The 20,131-nt window shown below is 39.9% G+C and overlaps 3 protein-coding genes across 5 annotated transcripts in view; all 3 read left to right on the top strand.

Moving 5' to 3' along the window:
• The first annotated feature begins 279 nt into the window (after window positions 1-279).
• LOC101163055 (fibrinogen gamma chain) lies at window positions 280-3,715 on the top strand. The gene is made up of 9 exons (XM_004065958.5): window positions 280-440; window positions 515-562; window positions 644-830; window positions 967-1,051; window positions 1,519-1,649; window positions 1,913-2,046; window positions 2,133-2,317; window positions 2,476-2,753; window positions 2,846-3,715. Exons 1-9 carry the CDS (start codon window positions 378-380, stop codon window positions 3,022-3,024), a joined length of 1,290 nt encoding a protein of 429 aa, XP_004066006.1. The 5' UTR covers window positions 280-377; the 3' UTR covers window positions 3,025-3,715.
• An 860-nt stretch (window positions 3,716-4,575) lies between these two features.
• LOC101163300 (pleiotropic regulator 1) lies at window positions 4,576-10,843 on the top strand. 2 transcript variants are annotated; one of them, XM_011477057.4, is made up of 15 exons: window positions 4,576-4,789; window positions 4,972-5,078; window positions 5,377-5,513; window positions 5,609-5,662; window positions 5,750-5,843; window positions 5,939-6,020; window positions 6,105-6,203; window positions 6,310-6,402; window positions 6,592-6,741; window positions 6,890-6,991; window positions 9,202-9,304; window positions 9,416-9,524; window positions 9,610-9,749; window positions 10,105-10,298; window positions 10,386-10,843. In XM_011477057.4, exons 1-15 carry the CDS (start codon window positions 4,781-4,783, stop codon window positions 10,443-10,445), a joined length of 1,533 nt encoding a protein of 510 aa, XP_011475359.1. In that variant the 5' UTR covers window positions 4,576-4,780; the 3' UTR covers window positions 10,446-10,843. The 2 variants fall into 2 exon arrangements, with proteins under 2 accessions (XP_011475359.1, XP_004066007.1); XM_004065959.5 differs by having other exon boundaries at window positions 4,633-4,789; window positions 5,612-5,662.
• Window positions 10,844-11,895: 1,052 nt separating this feature from the next.
• The window catches only part of LOC101158996 (protocadherin-23), a 37,304-nt gene continuing 29,068 nt past the window's right edge, over window positions 11,896-20,131 (top strand). For both annotated transcript variants that reach the window (XM_078943718.1, XM_004066020.5), the window contains exons 1-3: window positions 11,896-13,736; window positions 19,351-19,542; window positions 19,644-19,875. In XM_078943718.1, coding sequence (XP_078799844.1) covers window positions 12,027-13,736; window positions 19,351-19,542; window positions 19,644-19,875 — 2,134 coding nt within the window. In that variant the 5' untranslated portion in view covers window positions 11,896-12,026. The remainder of the gene's footprint in view (window positions 13,737-19,350; window positions 19,543-19,643; window positions 19,876-20,131) is intronic.

Genomic DNA, 20,131 nt, shown 5'->3' with positions numbered 1-20,131 from the left:
GACAGATGGACTCAAGCAAGTGAAAACAAATGATTTGCCTTGATGTGATGAGTCATGTTGTGATTCTTTTTCGATTTCCCGACTGCAGACGAGCCATGTTCCAGAAGATGCTGAGTCATCCTCACCTGCAGTCAGATTTGCACAAATATAGCTTGTGCCGGAAGGTTGGAGCTGTGTTCTAGTTGGTAAACTTTGAGAACGTCACAACTTTGAAGCAACCCCTGTTACACTCTGAGTCACAGATCTGTGACAACAAAGTGAGTGGAATGTTTACCCATGAACCTTTACCAAAGTCTGACCCGTGGCCACGTACAGATATATATTCCCCCAGTCCAGGCACCCCTTCACTCTCCAAAAACACAGGAAGCCAGAACAACATGCAGTCAAAACTTCTTGCCACTTTGGGAGGATTTCTATTACTCTTCTCCCTGGCATCTGCAGTGAGTTCAATGATTGCAATTTTTTTGTTGTGAGAAAAAAAAAATCAACTCACCTAATCTGTCCTGTTTTATAGCAAGTAAGAGGAGATAATCTGGGAACATGCACCACAAATGATGGCTTTGTGAGTACCAAACTTGTGTCATGTGTTCATCAAAATACATCTTTTTTTCCTTTTTAATCAACTTGCCTTTTTTGATTCTAGGGAAAATACTGTCCCACAACATGTGGAGTTGCTGATTACTTCTTCAAGTATTTACCAGAAGTGAGTGATATTTTGGCGGAAATGCAAAAAGACCTGGACATGATAGCTAACTTGACTGAAGGAGCAGAAGAAAAAATTACATACATGCGAGATTCAGCTGCTTCAGCCCAGAAGAGCTCCCAGCCAGGTGAACACCATGTGGTTTTTTTTCCAAAAAAGATAGAAAAATGTTGTTTCTCTCTTCATTGGTTGGTTTCATAAATTCTTTCAAATGTTACATGTCGAGCTTAAAATAAATGCATACGTGGTTGTTTTCATTTCAGAGCCTCTCTATAAAAGGTCGTCAAGTATGCTGGAAGACGTTCTTCGATTTGACAAGACAATTATTGCACAAGAACAGCAAATATTGTGAGTAAAACAGAGGTTTACGTCTAACTGCAGGATTTTAGGCGTCAGTTCTGATCTCATAGACACTTTTAGTAGTCTCAGCACTTCAGTATCATTCTATTTTGTTTTAAGTTTTTTTTATTTTTGGTGTTTTTGAGGATCATATCTACAGTTATGCTAACATGAGCTGCTTATGTTGTAGAGAGTTGAATTGTTTTCCTAAGAAAAAGGCTTCCATCATCCTGTTATGGGATATCATGTAGTCAAAGCTAAAGAGGAGGAAACGCTTGTCTTTTTTACTTCCTCACAGAACGTTCAAAAATTGCACCACTTTCTATTTTTCTATTGATGTTTCAACTACTTTTTCTCCCAATCGCCACCAAACATCCCACAGACGGATTTGCAACCCAAACATTTTTCATCAATAATCTTTTTTAGCATAAGGAAATGATGACTCAGAGTCGTCTTGGGTGTCCCTGTCTCACCAGTGAACTCCAGAATGTGATCTCCTCCAATGAGAGAAGCATGGCAGACCTGAAGCAGCTGTCCATGCAGCTTCAGCAGAGATGCAGCGAGCCCTGCAAAGACTCCGTTGAAATCCAGCCTATCACAGGAGCAGGTAAACACTCCCCGTGACCCTCTGGCCGTTCCTATTTCATAAGGAGTTTCTCAATCGGGCCTGTTGTGAGCACTTTGTGTCCTTGTTCAGGGTTTAGTTTTCTGCCAAAATCAATAAGCTACATCGAAGCTTTTTTGTTTTGTCTTAGAAATAATCTTCCATTACTTCAAATTTGGGGTATTCTTTTAGGCATAGACACAAATGGTCACGTCCCACGAATGCATATTTTTTTTCATTTATGATTGTTTGTTTGTTGTTCTCAGATTGCCAGGATGTTGCAAATAAAGGTGCCACCACCAGCGGCCTCTACTATGTGAAGCCAGCCAAAGCTAAGGAGCAGTTCTTGGTTTATTGTGAGATTGACAGTGTTGGGCGGGGTTTTACGGTACTCCAAAGAGTAGGTACCCATTTTAATCCTGCTATTGTTTTTCCCACACTCAAAACAGTTTTTTTATCCCAGTCCATTTTCCTTTTTGTCCGCAGAGACGTGACGGCAGTGTGGACTTCAGGAGAGACTGGGTCCAGTACAAGGAGGGCTTTGGCTATCTGTCTCCGGATGACACCACCGAGTTTTGGCTCGGAAATGAAAAGATCCATCAACTAACTATCAGCACCACCATCCCGGTTGTCCTCAGGATAGAACTTGTTGACTGGGAGGGCAACAAAAAGTACAAACGAACACCCACGCACTATGACAGATTGTGTAACAGGAGCAGAGAGGGACATGATAAAACAAACATGACCTCTCATTGATGTGGCTGGAAAATGTAAATAACGAGATCTAAGCTGGTTCAAACGTCTCACTTCTTGCTGTCTCTTACTCCAGGCACGCTGACTACGCCATGTTTAGGGTAGGCTCAGCAGAAGACAATTACCGCTTGATGTATGGCTACTACTTTGGTGGCGACGCAGGAGATGCTTTCGATGGTGTTGACCTAGGAGAAGACCCCAGCGACAAGTTCTACACGTCACACAATGGCATGCAGTTTAGCACCTTCGACAAGGACAACGACAAATATGATGGCAACTGTGCCCAGCAGGACGGCTCCGGGTGGTGGATGAACAGATGTCACGCCGCTCATTTGACTGGAAAATACTACCAGGGTACAATGACTCTAAAAGTGGTTACTTCCATGTTTAAATGTATAAATAGGTTAAAAACATTAAAATTTGGAATCTGCGTTTCTGTCATCCAGGTGGAAGATACACGGAAAAAGATGCGGGTGAACACGGCTATGACAATGGCATCACTTGGCTGACGTGGCACGACCGCTGGTACTCGCTGAAGGAGACGACCATGAAGATCATTCCCCTCAACCGCATCATGTCAGGAGGAGAACAGCAAGCTGGCGTGAAAACGTTTGGAGGACTGTGAAACCGTTAAGTGTTCTGCACTTAGGCCTCCTCAGATCAAGTATTCAGCCACCAACTATCACGGTGTCACTGTGTTGTTGACCATTGTGGAGATTTTTGCCAAAAAGAATTTTCGGTTTCTTCAATGTTGTTTTGACCACTAAATACATGTATTTTCCTTACCAAGTCTTGTTTTTTTTTATTCTTTGAAAAGTCATCAGTTCTTTAAGTCCTTAAGGCTAAATTCAGGCTTACCCTTTTTTAAATTTTTGAGATCAAGCTGCAGGGAAAACAGGGGCCAGTCAGTGGAAGAGTTATGCCAACGAATATTCAGTTTGACACCAAAAAGAGTCAAATCAAGAGGCCCTATGAACACAGAACGCTTAAAGTTCCACTCTGATCGTCTTTTGATCTATTAGAAAAGCGTTCCCTGTGCTTTTTAATTGTGCCACTTTTTGGCACAAATTGAAAAACGTGTCGTTTTCTAAGACATAGTTTCTGCAGTGCAACAGTAAGTCATTAGAAAATCACCTCTGAGTTGTGGGCAGGACTGTTGGTGTGGAGCAATCCTGCCCCCCTTCCCCAAAGCACAGAGCAGGAAGCTTCTGACCCACCTAGGGTATTTTCTGCATATCAAATGCAACCTTTTTCAAACAGTATTTTTTTATCTGCTCCTGATTTACATTTGAATAAAGAAATACTCCGAAATGCAATTTGCAGCTAAATTTTCTTTATAAATGTCCTCCATCATGAGAAAAATGGCTGAAGAACATGTTAAAAACACAGAAAACACAATTTTCAGGTCTTTGATGAAAATCAACTGTGCTGTGAACCACTGAAATCAAAGGCAGGAGGTAGAAAATGAAATTACAAGCATAGATAAGGACAGCAAGAACTGAAGAAAAACCTGAAAATGTATCTTCAGAGCACTAATAATACATTGACAACCAAGAAATAACTGGAATCCAATTATATAAGATTAGATGATTGTACTATTTTCAGGCTGCTTTGGTTGTTGCAGGAATTTATCCAAATCAAATTTTCCTTTGAAATATTTACTGTAAATTATTTCATCTCTTAATAAATGAGTTCATTGCTTTTTTTGTGAAACCTTTTTATTAAAACAATATTTAATAAATAATAAAATTGGTTTAAAAGGGAAATTTAACAGCAAAAGATTAATAAACTAAAACAAATCAAACCAACTTGTGGATAAAATCAACAATTGTGAACTTCTAAATAGAGCAGACTCAGTAGTGTCCAGCCTACATGTATGAGAGGCTGGAAGAATGGTCATTAGCAAAGGGGAATAAGTAATTCCCAGACACTAGTTCTTTTTCACATCAAAAACAAAATGTTTTATTTTTTATTATTATTTTTTTATATGAACCCTTAATTTATTTCTGCACCAAATGTGTAAACGGCACAGAACTGTTTAAATTTGCCTTTTTACTGAATAATTAAAAAAAATGCTGAAACCCCCTAAAATATGTATATGTATTTCAAAACGTCCCGGAGAAATTGCGAAAAATGGGGGCTTGATAATAGAAAAACATAATCTCCGCCACTGTGAGACGCTGGGATGAGACGTACCGCCAGAGGGCGCTCATAAAATAAATCTTTTAGCCTTTCAGGCTGTTGTACTTCCGGGTCATGCAGACTCGTTTGTCGCGGCGGTGGACTGTTTTTGTCGCTTTGCTACACCTACGGTGTTCGTGGATTATATTCACCGAAAACTACTTAACTGCAGTGTGATATCAATCTTTATTATCGCCACAATGACTGAGGTGAGACTTTATTTGAGTTATTTGATTTTCTTTGGTCCACGCTTTAGACTCACACAGCACTGGACCCGTCTAACTACTGGATGTTAACGTTCTGAATCTTCACACGTTGTAGTGTATCCCCCCTGATAAATCACATGGACTCGTCTTTCAAGTAAACTTTTTTTTCCTTCTAATTATTACAGGAAGTCCAGAAACACTCAGTCCACACTTTGGTCTTCAGATCCTTGAAAAGGACTCATGACATGTTCGTGGCTGACCATGCTAAAGCCGTCGCTTTAGATGATGAAAGGTATACTGAGCTTTTACATTTATGACTTCTGTATTTAAAATGTGTATCATCACTTTAGTTAAAACTCACGGTCATGCTAATCGTGCGTTCATAATATGTTTATTAGTTTATTATGCAATAGTTCACATCAAAAGGGTTACTTTAACCTTTTAGGCATGCATTGGGAGAAAATATATTTTTTCATGTTTTGATTATAAACATCTTTGGCACTTGGAGATGGTTTGTCTATATGTTTCCACTTCACGTGGGCACACGGGTGGGTTTGCGTTGAAGCTCCTCTTTTTTTTTTCGTTTTAAGCCACAAGTTGAAGTTGGCCGTGAAGCTAAAGGCAGACTACAGTCCTGTGTTACACATGCCAGTGCTAAAAGAAGGAAAGGACAGGATGTCACAGTATCCAGACGGTCTCCACGACAACGAAGCTTACATGCAGCCGGGTGAGTGGGAAGCATCACCGTTCAGTGTTTTTGGTTTTAAATTGTAAAAATCTGACTTTTTTTTCTTGTTTGTCTTTGGTTTCCGACAACTTCAGCAGATGATCCTGAATATCTGATCACGGGAACGCACGCTTATCCCTCTGGACCTGGTAAATACTTTCCTTTTAGCCAAGCTTAAAGGAACTTTATTCATTTTTTTAGCCAGCTTTTTATTATCTATGTCTTTAACCCAACAGGAGTCGCCCTGACAGCTGACACAAAAGTGCACAGAAACCCCAGTGAGTCAGGAATCCACTCCTTGGCTCTGGCTTTACCACCATCACAAGCAAGGTAATCCTGTTCAGTCAATCAATACAAATAGTACTGAATCAACTTTTCGGGATTCATTGATATATCTATTTTTTGTCTTCTGATGGCTGTTTTAGACAAGAGTCCAGCCGCACTGCAGCCACAGTTGCAGAGATCCGTCGTGGAGCAGAAAGAGCTCACGCTCAGTCCACCGCTCTGGTACATCACAAGCTTCTTAAGCGCTTTTTTTTCTCACCCAGTCTTGGTTGACAAAATTCTAACGCAACAATCTGTTCGTTGCAGCTGCTCTTGGAAGGAGGCGGCACCAGAAATTCCAACCTCTTGAGGAGAACGCCGGTCATGCCCAAACCGCAGTGGCATCCTCCCTGGAAACTCTTTAGAGTAACTGCAAATTATCCTTGAACTCCTTTTCAGTTGTGTCAAATCCGGTGACGGAGGGGAAGCAACATCTCACGTGATTACTAAAAAGGTTTTTGTCACCTGACAGGTCATCAGCGGCCACCTGGGCTGGGTCAGGTCCATCGCTGTGGAGCCTGGAAATCAGTGGTTTGTGACAGGATCTGCAGATAGAACAATAAAGGTTATCTCTTCTCTATTTTTTATTTTATTTATACATTCGTTGTTCTGATTGTTTTTATACTGTTTTTACACTACAAAGCTTTTTTTCTTCTCCTTTTTGCATTTGTTGAGGTGGAACAGCAAAAAAAAAAAGAACCAGGAGTGTTTTGTTACAGGGAAAGGATATCATGAGACTTGCTTTTTCCTTCAGATCTGGGACCTGGCCAGTGGGAAGCTGAAACTGTCTCTGACTGGACACATCAGTACAGTGCGTGGAGTGGCGGTGAGCAGCCGCAGTCCGTACCTTTTCTCCTGCGGAGAGGATAAGCAAGTCAAATGCTGGGATCTAGAGTACAACAAGGTACAAGCTTCTCTTCACAATATCTCTAAAAAAAAACATTTTAGGGCTGTTTGAATATAAACAAAGACAAAAAGTTCAGTCATTTCTTTCTTTTTCTTCATACGTCAGAGTTTTGGTGTTTTAGTGACATGAGTATTTTGTGTTTTAGGTAATCCGGCACTATCATGGCCACCTCAGTGCTGTGTATGATTTGGACCTTCATCCAACTATTGATGTCTTGATGACGTGCAGCAGAGATGCCACAGCGAGGGTAAGATCGGAATCCACTCATTACTCTTTATATATGTCACACATGTAAGAAAAATCCTACATGACAGACAAGAAGTGACAAAGCTCAGATCTTTAAATAAATAAATACAGATGTATTAAAAATAATCCTGCTCAAATGTCTAGAGCTGCAGAAAAAAATTGTTTTTGTTTTATCATAGGAACCATAGTTGGGGTTTTTGGAGAAAGCAAAACACTTTTGAGTTCTTTTGTGTATGAACAAATGTAAACGCCCCTGTAAACAAAAGTTCAATTTAAGGACACTGATCCAAAAAAGAAAAACATTCCTCGTTTATCCAAAATACACCATGAGGGTCTGAAATCGTGGCAAAAACAAGGAAGTCAGACTATAATTGTTAGAATTAGGAATTCTACAATTAGTCCCTGGAAAGGAAATTTCTTTTTTTTAATGCCAATATTTTTAAAGAATGATATTTGCTGTGCATTTATCGAAAATGCAACTTTTTTGTTTCATTCTGAAGCTGCAGATTCATCTGGCATCAATTTAAAGCACTTTAATTGTCTTAGTTTATTCAAATATTATAGTGAAAAATCTGCCCTGCTACTCGAAGGCTGTATGGGAGAGTAGAGAAAGAAAAAACTGGACATTTACTGACACAGATAAGAAATTATAGAATCTTTTTTAGATGAGAGCGGATCAGAAAGTGTGGTATTTAGTTCAGATAGTCATTCACTTCACAATGGAGGTTTTTCTGTGTGAATATAATCAATAACGGTTTGATTAGACTCTTTTGTAATACAGACTTACTAAACAGATTTAGTGTCAGAAAACGTTTTCATGAAATAATCACAAATTTCTAAAAAAAAAACTATCAATTTGGTAAATAGAACATAAAGGTTACTTAGAAACAAAAACAGCACATCTTTGTTTGTTTGCATGAAGCCATTCATCCAGAAACCAAAAGCAAATATTTTCTAAATAATGTCACGTGACCTCAGTTGTAGAATTTCTGGTTTCAAAACTTTTTTCTCTTTTTTTCTGTAAATTGTGCTCAGACTACTTTTACCTAAATAACGTTAGGATTGACAGATTTCCCGTGGGGAAGACTGCAAGTGAGGATGACGTTGTACAAGCTAAAATCAGTAGAGACGAAGATAAGGAGAAAGGAGCTGCATTTCCTGCATTTATCAGGTTCTTTAGTACAATAATCAATTTAAATTCTTTTTTCACAAAGCCCATGTCTACATTTTTAAAAATTATTTTTTAAAAATCAATTAAAACATTAATTCAAAAATGAATTATGTGGGCAAACAAGTAAGCACCAATCAATGTTAGGTAAATTACTTTTAAAGAGTAATTGATTACTCTGTTTAATGGATGAAATAGTTAGATAAATCAGTTCACTCATTCCTCAATTTAAGAGGTAATTCACTACTCGTGACTTTTTTCCACTCAAATACAAATTCTTAAGGGAATAAAGCTACCACAAACAACATGCCCTCAAAAGAAAAACTTAGATTTTACTCAAGGGAAATCTGTTTTTCTTTATTTTTTTTTGGACCATCTCAATAATTTCACCAGGTGAAAATAAAAAAATATACATACAACCCAGATAGTATATAGACAGGTTGCTCATTGACACTAGGGCAGTGGAAAGCTCTTCATTTAAGACATAACTTGCACTTACCTGAAAATATTTTTACCTTTGTTTTCAACAAATTGGATATAATTTGAATATCTCCAGTTGCAGAATGAGCCTCAGTATTTGTCTATGGTCATATTTCCACTCTCTTCATCTTACTCTGACCAACCTCCAACTCTGTTTGGTATCGGTTTTGTTTCATTTAACCAAAAGACAAGGGTTTGGTTGGTTTGGTTTGGTTTCACTGCAGCAAACAGTAATGAATGAAGTAAAGTGTTCAGAAATTCAAGATTTCATTTTTTCTTCTTCCATTGAGAAATTGGTCATAATTTTTTCATATGCATGGTCTTAAAAGGGTCTTAAATTTAACTTGAAAAAACCCTGCATTCAAACACAAATGACAAAAATAAGTTTCCAAGTTTCAAAGTCCTGATGTTTGTTTTTTAGCAAAAGCCTCTTTTTACCTTTCGACGTTCTCAGCGCCTTACAGGACACTCATGACTGGACTTTGTAGTGTTGGTGGTTTCTGACGACATGGCTGCTGGGTTAAGGAACTGAACTGACTGGATTTCTCTGCCTGTGTTTGAAGGTGTGGGACATCAGGACCAAAGCAAATGTGCACACCCTAACGGGTCACACCAACACTGTCGCCACGGTGAGATGTCAGGCAGCAGAACCTCAAGTCATCACCGGTAAATGCGTTGTTCCAAACAAAAGCATTCACAATTTTACGTTGTTCCAGTAAAGAGGTGGCTCATTTCCTGCTTCTTAAACTTTTGGTTTGTTTTTCTTGTGTTTTTAAGGGAGCCACGATTCCACCATCAGGCTGTGGGATCTGATCGCAGGAAAAACCAGAGCAACTCTGACCAACCACAAGAAGTCCGTCCGGACGCTGGTGATGCATCCCAGACAGTGAGTGTGCAACAAAGGCACGCCGGCCCCCGACAACATGCCCTCACGTTTCTAACTGTCCCTTCTCCCACGTGCTCGGCCACAGATACACGTTTGCCTCTGGATCGGCTGATAACATCAAACAGTGGATGTTCCCCGACGGAAACTTCATCCAGAACCTGTCCGGTCACAACGCCATCATCAACACGCTGGCTGTGAACTCTGATGGAGTGTTGGTGTCTGGAGGTGAAGAAGCCGCCGTGAGCTTATTGCTTTACAAAATAGTGACCCTCAAGGGCCAAATGACACATTTCAGGAAATAAATATTTACCTTTTTTTTGTTTTTTTGTTTTTAAATGAATCTTTTGGTCAATGTACCGGAACTTTTGCAGTTTGTTGTCTTGCTCCCGCTAAGGTTCATGGGACTAGAGATTTTTTTAAATGTAAAAATGCACAAACATAAATCTGAGCTGCTATTACGTTACTTGTGTTTGGCCAACTTTGGACACCATGTCTCAACTTATTTGGTTTTAAGTGAACTTTTGGGCACAAAAGAACCCCCATTGAGCATTTTTTTGTCTTTTTCTTTTTAATCCTGAAGCTGACAACGGAACCATCCACATGTGGGATTGGAGGACGGGATACAACTTCCAGAGGATCCACGCGGCCGTGCAGCCCGGATCTCTGGACAGCGAGTCGGGAATCTTCGCCTGTGTGTTCGACCACTCGGAGAGCCGGCTGATCACCGCAGAGGCCGACAAGACCATCAAAGTGTACAAAGAGGACGAGACGGCTGTGAGTACAAGCGGGCCCAAAAAGTACGAGCTCACCTCCATGATGCAGAAAAAATTAAGCTGCTCTTCCTTCTCTTCTTTCTTACAGACGGAAGAAAGCCATCCAGTCAACTGGAAGCCAGAAATCCTCAAGAGAAAAAGATATTAAAGACTTCAGTGTTTTTCTTTATGGAACAGGGATGATGTTTTTGTTTTTTTACGTACTTTAGCTGTAGATACGCCCAAAATTATCTTTTCTTCTTGCTTCCTCATCACACAGACTGCTTGTCAACTACTAGTAGTTTCATTAAATCGGTTGCTTTCTAAGAACTTTTTGCAGTCTTGTTCATCTGTCAAATTTTGAGCTGCCGCTGTTTGCTGCTGAAGTAACGGCTCCATGGTCTTTTATCCACGACCGGACTCCCTTCAGATTGTGATCGGCGTGTAAAACCACCATTAGGTCATAAGGAACGTCCACACATAGAAACACACTCTGCTCTTTTTCCTCGTTGGCAATGTGAAGTTTATTTTTGCTTCATTTCAATAAAGATCACATTTTCTCATAAATCTTATGTCCTTTTTAGTTCAAGAGTATTCTATGCCTCTACAGTCATGACCATAAATATGTGGACAGAGACACATTTTTTTAATTTAGTTTCTGTACATTACAAAGAGTGAATTTTAAATAAAACAACTCGGATGCCATTGAAGTGCAGACTTTCAGCTTTTATTCCATGGGTTGAACAAAAAGATTGCATAATCCTGAGGTCCTGACTGTATTATCAGATGTTCTACTGGAGGGTTTTTCACTCTGCACCAAATAAAACCAAATTAATCTTCTGGATTTTTCTACACTATTGTGCCAACAGCATTGTTTAATTAAAGTTTGAATTCAATAAAAATGAAATTACAGTAGTTTGAAGCCTAAAAGTAAACTTTTCAAACTTAAGTTTAAAAAACGGAACATACCAAAATGTTGTTAAAGAAGGGGAATCAGTAAAAGATTATGGTTTATACTTTAGAAAATAATAAACAAAATTATATATATATTAGTGATATTAGGATACAAATTTAAATTGTAAATAAATAAAATGTACCAAAACAGTATCAGTTCTTCTCAGATTTACTTCAGTAAGTAGTATAGTTTAAAAAAATTAAAAATTACAACTATTGTTTTCTTTTTCCTTTTCCTTATTCGTCATCCTGAGCTAAAATCTCACAATTAAAAGTAAACACTTTTGATGTAGAATCAAAGTTTGAAAAACTGCAACTCTCCTTTTTTACCAGTAGATAGAGCTCCTCATGCATAAAAGTCTAAAAGTTTATTAGATTCGATTTTCCATCTACTGTACCCCCTGTTTCCTGCTAGTTGTGATCTTCCACAGGTCAAGCGCACGCGGCCACCTGTCTGCCAGCGCGAGGCTGTGAAGGAAATTATCTGGCACCCTAATTCCATGTTAAGCCACCCGGGCTGCAGATGGAGAAGATCAGCGAGGGAGTCGCAGTCTGCGAGGAGGAGCGTTAAGCGCACGCGCTCAGGCGGAGGAGTCCTGTAGACCGCGGAGGATTTGCGCCACAGGCTGTTTGGAGTTTCCAACATGGATGGAGAGAAAGCGCGCGCTGTCCTGTGCACTCAAATATTTCTGGGTTCGCTTTGAAAAATGTTTTTAAAAACGTGATTGTGGATTCAATTAGATCAGGGAAGATGTAGTCTCGCCTTGTCCTCTGGAAAACCGCGTCTCAGGGAGGAATGGAGCTTCTTCGCGCGCTCCTGCTGGCTCTCTTTTGCGCACAGGCGCGCGGACAGGTATACAACCTGACCCTGTCTGTCAAAGAGGGTCTGCCCGCCAGAACTATTGTCGGAGATCTGGGAGCGGGACTGAGCAGACGCAGCACTGGATTTTTCATCTCAGAGAGCAGAGACTCGTATGTGTTCAGAGACTTGGAAATCGACGCGGACTCGGGCATCATCTCCACTGCGGTGGTCCTGGACAGAGAGAACAGAGATAAGTACGACTTTGTGGCAGCCACTCTCACGGGGGAGGTGATCAGAGTGAGAATAGAGGTGGAAGATATCAATGATCATTCCCCAGTGTTTCCATCTGGGGAGGTGGAGCTGGAGGTGTCAGAGCTGAGCCCAACAGGGAGCCGCTTCCATCTTGAAGGTGCAGAGGACCAGGATGAGGGGCTTTTTGGAACTCAGGGGTACAGGATCATAGAGGGTAACCTGACAGATTATTTCTTTCTGGATTACTGGAGCTCATCAAAGCCGCCCCTCAATCTAGACCTCATCCTCAGTAAAAAACTTGACAGAGAAACTCAGGACGTTTTCTCCTTGACCATTGAGGGCTTTGATGGTGGGATTCCAGCCAGAACGGGAAGGCTGCAGTTGAAAATACGTGTGCTGGACGAAAACGACAACCCCCCTGTGTTCAACCAGACTGAATACCACACCTCAATCCATGAAGATGCCCCCGTCGGGTCCTTTGTGTGCCAGATCCACGCCACTGACCCCGACCTGGGAGACAACGGTAGAGTGACTTATGAGATCAACAGGCGACAGAGTGACCTGAATCACGTTTTTTCAATCAATGAAACCACGGGGGTGGTTTATCTCAACCAGAAGCTTGATTTCGAGACTCAACCCTTTCATGAGTTGATCATCAGGGCACGAGACAACGGCGCTCAACCCGAGTACAGCAGCACCTTTGTGGGTGTCAAGGTGCTCAACATCAACGATAACAGTCCCACTATCACGGTGCTGTTTCTCAGTGAGACGGGAGAAGCTCTGGTATCTGAGGCAGCATCAGTTGGAGACTATGTCGCCCGGATTTCGCTGTCAGACCCAGACCTTGAGGAGGAGAAGATCTCTGTCACGCTTGAAGGAGGGGATGGGAAGTTCACCCTGAAGCAAACAGATGATTTTCTTTATGCGTTGTGTGTTCACTCTGAGCTCGACAGGGAGGAGGAGGACCTGTACGAGTTGAGGGTGAAAGCAACAGATTCTGGAAGTCCTCCGCTTAGCAGTGAGATGGTACTTCTTCTGAAGGTGCTGGATGCAAACGACTGCCTCCCTGTCTTTGAAAAAGAGGTATACACGATCAGCGTTGCAGAAGATCTTCCTCTGGGGAGTTCCGTCATACAGATGACAGCTCGAGATGCAGACGAAGGGCCCAACGCAGATGTGAGATTCTCCATCCTGAAGACCAACCAGGACGGCCTGATCCGCATTGACCCGCAGTCTGGCTTGGTTACCACGGCGGCAGCCCTCGACAGGGAGTCACAGGAGGAGCTGTGGTTCCTGGTGGTGGCAGCAGATGGAGGAGAGCCGACTCTTTCATCTACAGCCACAGTGTCTGTGACGCTGGAGGACGTAAACGACAACGAGCCAGTGTTCCAGCAGCAGCTGTACAGCGTGTCCATACCAGAGCACAGCGACGTCGGAAGCTGCTTTTTACAAGTATGTGAACAATGATTGGTTTCGTTAGAGCAGAGAAGAAAAAGCCCCTTAGTATCAAAGGCTAAAAATTTCTTCTCAAAATCAATGTCAATAAATGACTGTTAAAAGCATTAATCCTATAAAACCATTCATATCATATACCGACATTTCTGAGACCTCTTTCTCATAAGTATGATAAAAACTTCCCTTAAAAAGTCACTATTTGGTATCTCATGTTTTCTGCCCTGTAGTTCATCATCATTCCACTAGGGGCAGTAGAAGGGCTTTTTCGGCTCATTTCAAAATGGCTGCTTCCCTGAAATCTGAAAAAGCACTTTTTTTAATGCAAAACACAGATTACATACAGTAAATAACAAAGAATAATACACTGTTTATCAATTCCTCAAAGTAAAAGCCATGGGGGATACATGCACAAAAATAAAATTATATACAGCTGAGCAAACTTACATGTTTTAATTGCTTTTTTGTTGGTACTGGGGGAAATGGATTGTAAATAAAATCCAATTTGGGCCAATAAATGAAAAGAATTGGGAGCTTTATTGCTAAATTTAGTTTTTATGAAAATAATACTTGGTTAACAAAATCAGGAGATTTATCAAATAAAATTTAGACGAAAGTTTATTGTTAAAAATAATTAACCCAAATAAGAAGTTTTTTCATGGTAAAGAAGAATATGGATGAATTTGAGTGTTTATCAGATTTGTTATTGTGCCCCAAATTATTTCAGTGTACGTGCAAGCCCAAAAAAAAGTATCAACGTTTCCTCAAATTGAAAAGAAACATTTATAGTAATTTCCTTTTTTAACCTTTGCATATACTGATTTGTTGGATGAAACATATGATCTTGAATGTAACCTCTTTCACTACTATACTTGTTTGGCAGAAGCCAAACCTTTTCCCAACAAATTTGTCCATGAAATTGAGTCCAGAATTTTGTGGTTAGGGGTTCCATTCTGAGCTTCTGCTTGCTGCTACAGTCTTCGGACAGATTCGTTTTGATTTCTCAAAGTAGAGAAGCAGAGTTTTCCAACAGCAGTGTCCGTCACCTGAAGCTTTAGTTGGGGAGCAGATGGAGTAGAAGTTCCCGTAAAGAGATAGGTGAAGTTGAGGGATCTCAAAAAAAGTTTTGGTGTGAAACGTTTTACTTAATTTTCCAAATTCTATCACAAGAAAACTCCTCCGTTGTTATTCTTTTTTTTTTTTAAATACCCCCGGCTCCATAAAAAAAAAGGATGGTAAATGTATCATAATTTATTCTTTATAGTTACACCATGTTAAAAATGTGTGGAACTAAAATTGTTGTGACCAAATCACCCAACAGATCATAATTGATACTATTTATATATCAATAAGGAATAATACAGCATTGGCAAGTTGTTTTTCTTTTCTTTTTTCTTTTGCATGGATTTCATCAGAGACAAACATCTTAATTCTTAAAAATTCGAATTTTCTGTCAATTCTTTGATGGAGTGGGCTTTACAGAGTTACGCTTTAATGCTGCCATCATCTGACTAACCCTGAAAATGGTCAAAAATCAGATACATTTTTCAGAATAAAAGGAAAGAAAGAACTGTTTCCCCACAATTTGGTACCTATACCTCTATGATCTACCAAGGATTGCCCTGCACTTTTTCAGTATTTGCTATTTCCCTTTACTCTACTGTTATCAGTATTGCCAACTCATATTATCACAAGTTAAGCAGATTATGTATTTCCCTACTTATTATGTTTTCGGTTAAAACTGCAGTGGATTTGAGAGGTCCTGCAGCAGTCATTTAACTGAGCACAACCTCTCAGGAGAGACTGTATTTATAGATGTCGTCCAAATGTTTGGCAAATTATACACTTTAATTTAAATTTAGACTCTTTATTTAAATATGTCATTCCTTAGAAATTCCCAGATGCCGAATTCCATGCACAATACCAGGATTGCATCCAAAGTTTTTCGGTTTAATCATTTTTATTAATGTAAGTAAGACCTTTGGCCTTACTGGGATAATCTGGATCAAGTTGGACTACTACAGTCAAAAACAAATGTAGATTTTGTTTGGTACCTAGAAAACCTGGCATTTCTCATAAGTAGGAGCTGGGACCTACACATGGTTTTAGAGGGGCAGGGGCTCAAAGTCAGAAATGGAGATCAAAAACAAATTCTTTTGTCCTGTAACCCTTGTGCTATCCTAGGCACTTGAACATTGGGAGTTGGGTCATCTAGACCCACTAGACAGTGCGCTAAACCTTGATGACAATGATTTGTGATCTTCACTGGTGTCCATGGATTACATGAAATCTTTCCACTTTTATCCACCTTTGTCATGGTAGAGAGAACACGTCAATGCAAGGGTGGGGTCATCTAAGATAGCACAAGGGTTAAACAACATGGAAATTGTGTAAAATTTTAAAATAAACTACTAATAGATAACTACTCGGCTACCGTATTTGAAAGTGATATAATTGCCATTTCTTTTATGTAAACAAATTATTGTCAACATGAGTTTGTTCACTTTATCATAGACTTGGAAGACATCAAAGCAATGAAACACTGGAGGTTATTTCTGCTGGCACAAAACGCTGCAGGCATAATCAACATGAATCAAATTTAATTCAGATGGTAATATTTTAAACACAGACATGCTACAACTTTTATCCCCTGAATGCTGAAATGATTAACAATATTTAATGATATCATACTGTTGCTGTGAGGATCTGGGGGTGTAGTTCAGTTTTTCAATGGTGTTTTTGATCATGTTCTGTCCTCTATCAGTCACTCCTGTTAATCATCCACAGCTGTCTTCATTTCTGTTAATTGTCTTCAGGGAGTAGAAGTGTCTGGTTATCATTGTCAGGTCAATAGTGTCAGACCTGTAGCGAGGAAGCTATGAACTCACCATAAATACTGTTCATTTATTTTGAAAATTCCCCCGGAGTTTTATTTTGAACTTAGTTCCCAATTTCCCTCAGACGTCTAGCAAAACTAAAAAAAAGTCCTTGACTAATCTAGAGCGTTTTTCTTTCCAAAATATTAACCATATTTGGTGACTAGTTGGACCAGAACTTTCAGATTTAAGTTGCTTCGCTGTCGTCTCCAGTTCTCTGTGGGGCAGCAGCTTCTCTCGCTGTCCTCAGCTGTCCCTAACCCTCTCTGACATAAGCGGCAGATGTGAACCCCCCTGTTACAAGAAAATGTTTTCAACAGAATACCGGGGGTGTTTGTTGCCACGTTTTTTTTTCTTGTATCTCCAACATAAATGTACTAATGTTAATACATAAAAAAAAAAAAAAAAGAGGGCACCCAAGCACTTTTTAATTATGAGTCAAAAAGGACAGGTGCTCAAGCAGGACCCTGTGAGTGCAAGTGCCTGGATAGGAGTGAGGAGTTGACTCTTATAAGTACAAACTCCAATTTTGTTTGGTTTTATAGAGAATATTATACATCTAAACTGGCCACAACCTTTTCAAATTCTTTGTACAAATTCCAGTATAAATCTGATAGCTAATGTGTCTAGTCATCAGACAGGACTGATTGCTTTTTTTTTGTCTCAATTTAAAGAGACAAAGCATTAAATCACTCCTCCAAGTTTCATATTTAGACTTTTACAAGAAAAAAAAACCCTGCACAACTGCAGATGTTCCACCACTCTGAATCACATTGCATCTGTTTGCCATGTCATCAGACAAAAGTTTCCCGCAGAGTCTTTGCACAAAGGCGTCAGTGTTCCTTGTAAACACAAACTCGAGCTCTTCTCACTTCAGTTCTGAATGACAGACATGGCGCCTGGTGCCACTCTGTGGCAGTCTCAAACTCTCACATGAGAAGCCTTAATTCAAGCATAATGTTCTTTAAAAGTTAGTGACATTAAAGGCTGATGATACGGCCCTGTAGACTCACAACTTGATAGTTATTTTACATCAGGCGTATAATTACATCAGGCGAAAATACTTAAAGTCCCACTCTTAATGATTTTTTAAACTATTTTCAAAGTGTTCCCAGTGACCTTTTAATGATGATTACACCGTTTTTAGCAAAAATAAAAAAATAAAACTGTTATTTTCCAGGACATAATTTCTGCAGAGCGAGAGTAGTTCATTAAAAGTTCACCTCTGAGTTGTGGACCTGGATCACCCCCCCCTCCTTTTTTACTGAGTGCTCTTTCTTTACACTCTTTCCCACTAGCTTACAGGCCCTCACATCTCCAACCTAACATTACCGGTGCACCATAAAGAGCGTGTAATATTGAAGCTATCTAGCCGTACAGTTTTGACCCACATTCCAACTTAGACGAGAAAAACAAAGACGTAAATGGATCCATTTGTCTGCAAGTGGATACATTGAAACGGAGCAGAGCAGGGAGCTTGTGGCCTGCCAAGTGCATTTTCTATGTCTCAAATAAGCTATTTTTTCAAACTGCATTTTTTTCATCTGCTACTGATTCCCAGTGATTTGAATACTACAAAACTCAGAAATACAAATTTAAGCGTAATTTTCTCTTTATACGTTCTCCATCATAAAAAAAATGCTAAAAGAACATGGTAAAAACACCAAAATTGCCAGAGTGGGTCTTTAACATTGATGATAAATCCTTTTTGGTGTCATTTTTATGTTGCAATGTCTTAGAAGTTGATTTGGACATGATGGGTGTGTCACAGCACACATCCATTCAGACCTTTATCCTCGTCTCTGTGGCTTACTGCGGTAAAAGTTCATTGATGCCGCAGTGATATAACTCTTTATAAGTAAACTGCAAAGACTGACTCAAACACATCCTTGTCACAGGAGAATAAAGAGCAGGCGGTTTTCCCCTGTTTGTTCTTTGAGGCTTAAGTCTTCTATTGCCTGGGAGGACGTTTTTATGCCTTTATTGTGTTGACCTTTATCTGACAGAGTGAGACTGGTTTATGATTTACAGTAGCATCAAACAGGAGAAGCTGCAGTCACAGCTGCCGAATTATGGCACAACTCTTAATTACAGTTGTAGTCACACGATGTTGATTCATATTTGCTGAGGGAATCAGAAAAAGAAGGGATTGTGATTGAGTTGGGTTCAGCTGAAGGCACAAAGAACTTGGGTACAGGAGGAATGACTGCTTTTGAGAGTTAAAAGTATGTTTCATGTTTAAATACATTCATAGGTTGACTACGAATGGGGACACTTTAAGGAATGCAACAGAGTGGCAACCTGTGCAGGGTGTACCCCGCCTTCGCCCAGCAGTAGCCTGGACAGGCTCCAGCAACCTTGTGACCCCAAAAGGGATATAGCCAGTTAAGAAAATGGATGGATTAAATTAAATTGAATGGATTAGCAGAAAAAGTAAAGTAACTTGAATTTGATAGATTATTTACATTTAGGTAATAAATGTATACAGTAAATCATAAAGTGCTTAAAAAAAGATCTTTGTTTTCTATAAATTGGTGCAACATTTGTGAAGAATACGTATATATTAATGCATACCTCCTTAAAATGAGTTGCATCAATAACAAATTTGCAAGACTAAACTAACACTTCTACCAGTATTAAACTGCTAAACTGACTATTGAAGGAGGGGAACATGTGCAGGTGATAAAGAGGTGGTTGTTATTTTGGGGTTTTCTGACTTTACTGTGTCTTTGTTTTAGGTTGTTGCCACGGATGCAGACACTCCTGAGTTTAGTGTGCTGCTCTACTCTCTGTCCGATGGCTTTGACAATGCGGACAGGCACCCCCTCTTCCAAGTCCAGCCCCACACAGGAGAGCTGTGTGTTTCTCAGGACATTGACAGAGATGTAGGTCCGAGTGTTTATGACATCCTGATCAAAGCTGAAGATCCAGTGAGTGACATCTTTCTACGATCACCAAATAATAAGGCAAAACCTGATTCTTCTCAATCCAGTTCTGATCAATTGAAAAATATATATTTTTGCTTCTTTAGGGAGGTCAGAGTGCCCAAACCTATGTGCATATTGAAATAGAAGACCTGAACGATAACGCTCCGGTGTTTAACCCAGAAGAGTACACTGTTAGTGTCAGCAACCACGCCCCACCTGGCACCGAAATCCTCAGCGTTATAGCGACTGATCAAGACACGGGCAGGTTTGGATACATCAGCTATAGTATTATACCCAAAGACATGTCCAGCTTGTTTATGCTGGACACACAAACAGGTAAGGACACCAGGACTTTTGTTTGTCTGTATCATGTCGGGTTTCTTACAGCTGGGTAGGACTGTTTCCTTTAGTTTTTACCACATAGCCCATTTGTTGGGATGTAAGACGACTGTGTGATTGGATTAAGACATTGTGTGAGCGTGTAAGTAGCTTGTTGACTTGTGTAAACCCCCATGATATGATTGTTTGTGTCACCGCTCAGCATGGTTTAAGGAGAAAATCCACTGATTTAGGCTCCAAGGGACAAGGGGAA

The sequence above is a fragment of the Oryzias latipes genome, assembly GCF_053564925.1.
Source record: "Oryzias latipes strain Hd-rR chromosome 1 unlocalized genomic scaffold, Olatipes_Hd-rR_3.1 chr1_Y".
Taxonomy (NCBI): domain Eukaryota; kingdom Metazoa; phylum Chordata; class Actinopteri; order Beloniformes; family Adrianichthyidae; genus Oryzias; species Oryzias latipes.
This window is presented reverse-complemented; position numbering and strand designations above follow the sequence as displayed.